Source organism: Lacerta agilis, chromosome 8, assembly GCF_009819535.1.
Source record: "Lacerta agilis isolate rLacAgi1 chromosome 8, rLacAgi1.pri, whole genome shotgun sequence".
Classification (NCBI taxonomy): Eukaryota; Metazoa; Chordata; class Lepidosauria; order Squamata; family Lacertidae; genus Lacerta; species Lacerta agilis.
In genome coordinates this window covers 32,484,335-32,490,234 of record NC_046319.1, presented here as the reverse complement: position 1 = coordinate 32,490,234, position 5,900 = coordinate 32,484,335, and the positions used below count along the sequence as shown (strand labels likewise).

The window sequence follows — 5,900 nt, the reverse complement described above, 5'->3', positions numbered from 1 at the left end:
GTGACTGGTGGAATTCCCTTGGAGGGCACAAGACACATGGAAAAGAGGGGGTAGTGACTGAAGGTGCAGGAAAGGATAGGATCCTGAAGCAGGCGGAGCTATTTTTCAGTCACCAAGCCAAGACCCAGGTAGGCCCATTAAGCACAGGACCTTCACTGATTCACATAGGCTTTGGAATGGTCTTCACATCCAGCATCCCACTTAAGGAAGAAGGGAGCCCAGGATGAGCTGCTGGGATGTCCCAATAATACTTCCCTTTTATATTATGAGGAAGGCAGAACCATCCACCCCCAAGTTAATAATAGGTCTAAACAGGTAATCTCCATCCTTGGGAATAAACTAGCTTTCTAAAGGGGTATCTCCCAACTGCAGAAGCCCATTCCCAGGGCAGCACTGCCTGCAGCTTACTGAAATATGACCTTAATATATCATTTGCCCCAAACCACAAACTGGTATCAGGAAGAACACTGACTGATAATAACTAAAAAGAAGAGTTATGGTTCATGCAGCCCAAATCCCCCAGAGCAGATTGCTTGTTGTATTAAATCCATTACTAACAGGGCAACATACTGGCACAATGACAGATTTTAGAACACAATGTTTTCATTATTGTACTCCACTCCACAAAAGTGCCTCACAAATACATGACAAATTTGTTGTGCAGGCTGATGGAAAGGACTACAGTCTTTAGCCACATTACTGAAAATAATTACAAAAAGGCCACAATTAAAAATGTTTTCTTTTTCTTTTTAAAAGTGCAACCTCACAAAAGCGAATTCATAATGTTAGTATTTTCAATTCAGCTCTTAGCAAATTCTGCAATGCCATCAAATTATGCTTAAACAACTGAAGTTTATAGAACGTGTTACTTTGAAAAACTGTGTGAAACCCACAAATACACAAGAAACCAGAATAGAAATTGTTCCAAATCTAGCTATACAAGGTACATTAAGAATGCAAGTTCTACAGCAGTAGAAAAATGCGTTTACATATTAGCAGTTGGGGGAAAAAAGGAAAGAAAACAAAAAGGCTGTCTTCAAATCCCTGTAGGCTTGTAAAAACGCTTCCTTCCAGCACCCATCGTAGATTATTGGCAAGCTGTTGAGGGGATTAAAAAGAAAGACACATTTATTAACAAGAAAGCTACCAGAGAAAACTACCAACGTTCATAAGCAGTGTTAACAAAGTCTGCATCTAAAAATACTTTCAACTGAAAAAATAATGTAGCAAGTAGAGTCCAAGATTAGGACCAAGGATCAAAAACACTACTCTGCTATGAAGTTGCTAGTCCTTGACCTTGTCCCAGTCACTTCCTCCCAACCCATCCTATCTCTTAGGGCTGTTATGAAAACAAAAAAGAGGCAGAGAACTACATATGTGACCTTGGGATGATTGGAGGAAAGAACACAAGAAGAGTCTGGCCGCTGAAGCAGTCCCAAATCTCATGTGCTCCCACATTCTGTTTTCCCAGTGGCCAACCAGATGCCCCAATGGGAAACCCACAAGCAGCACCTGAGAGCAAGACAACTCTCCCTGCCTGCAATTCCCAGCAACTGGGATATAAAAAGCAGGATATAAACACTATAAACAAGCCTGGGATATAAAAAGCAGGATATAAACACTATAAACAAGCAAGCAAGCAAATGTTCTGACCATGCAGCCCTTAATGTGGGAGGGAGGCAGGCAGTGTCAAATCTGAAAGGAAGTGTGGTTACATGCTAGCAGTGAACACATTTTCTGAATGTGGATTATTCTTGTGTAGCCAAAACAGAGCCATCCAAAATAATCCAGAGGCAGGGGGGAATTCTCAAGAAAACCTTGGGGGAGGGAGGAAATATGGACGAAAGGAGAGGCTCCCAAAACAGCCCCAAAAGGACTAAGTAAGCTCAGTTGTCATGGAATGCCAGCTGATTTTGTGGGTGGTGAGGGGAGAAAATCAGGGAGAGAAATGTAATGGAGTATCCTGGAGGTGGCCATGGGTGGCTGGCACACTGAACAGGAGCCCTCCACGCTGCAACAGCTTGTGGTAGGTTCTGCTTGTTTAAGAACCTTATTAACTAGCATGTTGGACCACTAAGCCAGACCCAACACTGGCCAGTGTGATTTCTCTGTAGCTTGCAAGCAGGGCATGAGTTGACAGTTGTATCCTGCCAGCTGGTATTCAAAGAGATATGGCTCTATAGGCTGTATAGCACACAAGTGACTACTGTTACTATCAGCTGTTTCTATCAACAAGACTCTTCTCCACGCAGCCACAGCTACACCTGGTGGCAAGAAGTGCCATCCATTTATTTCTTCTATTTACAACCTACTGCCAATAATACTCCAGGAAGTATTATTCTATTAAACTTAAGACACTCTGGAAAACTGGGGCATGGCGCCCATCCAAATGTTTAACAAGCCAAGGCCTATTTAGCTTTAGCACTGTATGCATCTGGTGTGTGCATCAGTTCCTGTCCTAAACAGAGGGGTAAATTGCTCCAGCCTTTGAAAACAAAGTCCAAGCCTAGCACTCTTTGATACTTTCAGACCCAATTCAAATACAGGACTACTTTTAGTTCTTTCGGGTAAAGGGGTGGTGAATTAGTAGCTCACCAGATGCTGTTGGGTGCCAACTCAACCCCAGCATCATGGCCAATCATCAGGGACAATGGGACTTGGGAGTCCAGCAACATCTGGAGGTTCATGGGTTCCCTACCCATTTTAGCAGGTATTTCCCCTCTCTTACCAGAAGAAGAAAACAAAGCAATGTAAGATTGTGGTGCTGGTGCAACCTATCTTATCCCCTTCATCTGGGTTCCCAATCCACCAGATGAAAGTCACTCTGCTTAGCCTGCCCGCTCCCACAGTCCAAAAAAGACAGTTTCAGCTCTCAACATGTAGCCCTGCTTAACTTGTTCTGCAGACACTGAACTCATTTGAACATGATTCTCACTTGATGTTTTGGTAGCAGGCGCCTTGTTCTCGCCTTCCAGCTCCTCCACTCCAGCTTGCGTCATGAGATCTGCGATGTTCTTCTCCAGGTCGTCGATACGGCAGCTCATGTCATCAAGTGAAACGAGTTAAAGAAAACAGACGCAGAGAAATGCAGAAGTGGAGAGACACCACCTGACCCTCAGAAAGCCTAGACCCTGATTTTTTTTATAACTAAGTAAATTGGGCCTCATTATAAAAATCAATAATGAAGATTTCAATGTTATGTGGAACTGGCACTGTTACAGGGGCCACATATAACACATCCCACACTTTTAGAAAATTGGTCTTTTAGTGTGGCAGCACCTATGCTTTGGAAGTCTTGCTTATTGAGATCAGGCAGATGCATTCACAGTACTCTTTTTGGTCCCTGCTAAAAATGTCTTTGTTTAGATATGCCTACCCAGATATTTAAAATGTGGTGCGTTTTTAGTTTATTGTTTGGTGTGTGTTTTTTTTTTTAAAAAATCATGAATGTTTTAAATTGTTTTTACTAATAATTTTATTGTTTTATTCTCTTTGTAAAGTGCTTTGAGGGTTGTTGTTGCTTTACAATCAAGCTGTATATAAAAGTAAGAACTGCTCAGTACCTGCTGAAATGCTAACAGCTTTAGAATACAGCCCACAAGAAGGACATGAGGCCTCTTCTACAGTTGCTCCCAGATGACCAGTACTCATCAAGTTGTTATGACTATATGCCAAGAACTCATCATTCACTTCCTGCAATCCTGCCAGAAAGGACAATCATGGGCTAGGGGGAGAAATAATATATTATCTGGTATAAGACAGCCCTCTACCTTCCCTTCCTTTGTCCTCAAAAGTTAGGCTCCATCACATAGTGTTTTAACCATCACTCACTCTTCCCAGGGAACTCTGCAAAATATAGCTCTGTGAGGAGAGATGGAGTCTCCGAATACTTTCCAGCACTTTTGGGGGATTTAAAGAATTCATCCATTCTGTACATCACACAAAGAGCTCCGTTTAAAAGATGGAAAACCCAAAGGATATTCCGGCCAATAATCTGGTCAGACATGGTTTGAAACTTGTCCTGCATTTGCTGCAGCAGTGTCTGCACCTGATGAGAAAAAAAGAAGAGTTTTGTTTTAAACAGGAATTATCTGGGGCCACAGGATTTCAATTTCTTAACCCCTGGGTGCAGTATTTAACCCAAGGGAGGTGTTCTGCCCAATACCAAGCTCTACATGTAAAATGTTTCCATCACAACTTCTGAAAGTGAACACTGGGTTCTGACAAAGGTCCCAAGCATACTTGAGTTCTGAAGGGTTAGTTATGTGAAAATATCTCTTCTCATGGAAACTGCCAGGCTAGCAAATAGCAAATTATTTGGGGGGGGGGCTTGTCAAGCCAACAAATATAAAATTGCATACAGCATCACCACTGATAAAATATTATATATGGATGTTTCAATTTATCTTGCTAGGGTGGGATCCCAATGATTAAGGATACAAAATGCATCCTGAAATATGCTTCCATAATGCTCTGGGCCCAATTCAACGTTTTGTAGCCTGAGGTGACCAAGACAGTTACACCCCACTACTCCACATACAAAAGCTGACTGGACTGCAGCTGAATCCTTCTTTAACGCTGGTGACATGACAGCATTGCCAACACTGGTATAAGGGCAGAGGACCAACTTAGCAAGCCAAGGGGTAGGGCATGCAGCACACACACAACCCTGCCCTTCAGAATCCTATAATGGCTTCCTGCCCCTCAGCATCTGCCCCTACCAACTGCACTGTAGGAAGTACCCTTATGGATTGTTGTATTCTAAATATTGGCATTAGTGAAACTTTGTTACTTCCAAACTGCCTGGGAAGGATCTGCGTTCTGAAAGGCAGGATGTAAATAAATTTGTTATGTACATGGTGTATATATAAGAAAGGGGGCGGGCAGAATGTGTGTGTGTGTGTGTTAGGGCAGATTACAACAACTAAAACACAATATTAAGATATATACATTATACAATATCCATCACATATACATTTCTCTCTGGAGTAGTCATGAAAATAAACCACATAGCGCAACCCCCGCTCCAAATATCCATAGAGGCTCCACCCCACCCCAGTGCCACCCCCAATCTCTATAACAAGCAGAGCCCCCCTCGGTTTCCATGGCAATCAGACCCGCCCTGACCACCCCTGCCCTCGTCTCCATGGCAACCCCCACTGCTTCTCTCTTCTCTCTGGCAACCCTCTGCCCCACTTGAGTGGCCCCAATCGGTCTCCATAGCAACCGAAATCCTCTCCCGCCCGCTCCCGGCATTCCCCACGGCTGCCTTTCTTGGCGCCTCACCACGGCGGTGAGGTCTTGCACGGTCTTGGGGTCCGTTTCGGCCATGTCGGTCCTCTCCGGGTCCAGCCTCTTTTCCTTCTCCAGGCCCGACTCCAGAAGGCGCTTCCGGCCTCGCCTACAAGATTTCTCCGCCCTCTTTCGCTGCTCAGAATCCGGCTTCCCCGCCCCAGGCCTCGCGAGACAAAACGGACTGGACGAGGTCGAGGGATTGCAATGCATTGTGGGAGGCGTAGTTCAGCCCGTTGGATGTCCTGACAGGTTTGTGTGCGTGTGTTTTGTTAATATAAATTATTTTCTTGTACGTTGTTGTGTTTAATTATTGTTTTAAAATTGCGTTTTGGAACCCATTCTGGTCAAGAAGCAGGATTTAAAAAAAAGCAACACCTTTCATAAGTGGGGGGCGGGGGGAGAGGCAGAACCTTATGGGAAACGGAGTGTTTTTAAACATCCAGCGGAGTGGCGTTGTAAGGGGCGAATAGCATTGTGGGAAATGTAGTCTCTGATTCCTAGAGGAGGGAACTTTAGGGCACTCACAGTCTAAACTCAAAATAGGAAACACGCGAAAGGTCGCACCGCTCTAACGTTTCACTTCTCTGTTGACCTATCTTCTGTAT

At 44.0% G+C, this 5,900-nt stretch overlaps 1 protein-coding gene across 1 annotated transcript; it reads right to left on the bottom strand.

Annotated features, from left to right (window-relative positions):
* Positions 1-224: 224 nt before the first annotated feature.
* HSBP1 (heat shock factor binding protein 1) lies at positions 225-5,418 on the bottom strand. Its single transcript, XM_033156822.1, has 4 exons — positions 5,287-5,418; positions 3,982-4,048; positions 2,936-3,052; positions 225-1,098 (listed from the first exon to the last, which is right to left on the bottom strand). The coding sequence occupies exons 1-4, from the start codon at positions 5,329-5,331 to the stop codon at positions 1,088-1,090; spliced, it is 240 nt and encodes a 79-aa protein (XP_033012713.1). The 5' UTR covers positions 5,332-5,418; the 3' UTR covers positions 225-1,087.
* Between the last annotated feature and the right edge of the window lie 482 nt (positions 5,419-5,900).

What these genes read in the sequence shown, in the direction of transcription:
- HSBP1 (XM_033156822.1), bottom strand. Translation starts at nt 5,331, where the DNA reads ATGGCCGAAACGGACCCCAAGACCGTGCAAGACCTCACCGCCGTG. An exon ending in TGCAAGACCTCACCGCCGTG is followed by an intron (nt 4,049 to 5,286) that starts GTGAGGCGCCAA and finishes TTTTCTCATCAG; the next exon opens with GTGCAGACACTGCTGCAGCA. An exon ending in TGACCAGATTATTGGCCGGA is followed by an intron (nt 3,053 to 3,981) that starts ATATCCTTTGGG and finishes AACTCGTTTCAC; the next exon opens with TTGATGACATGAGCTGCCGT.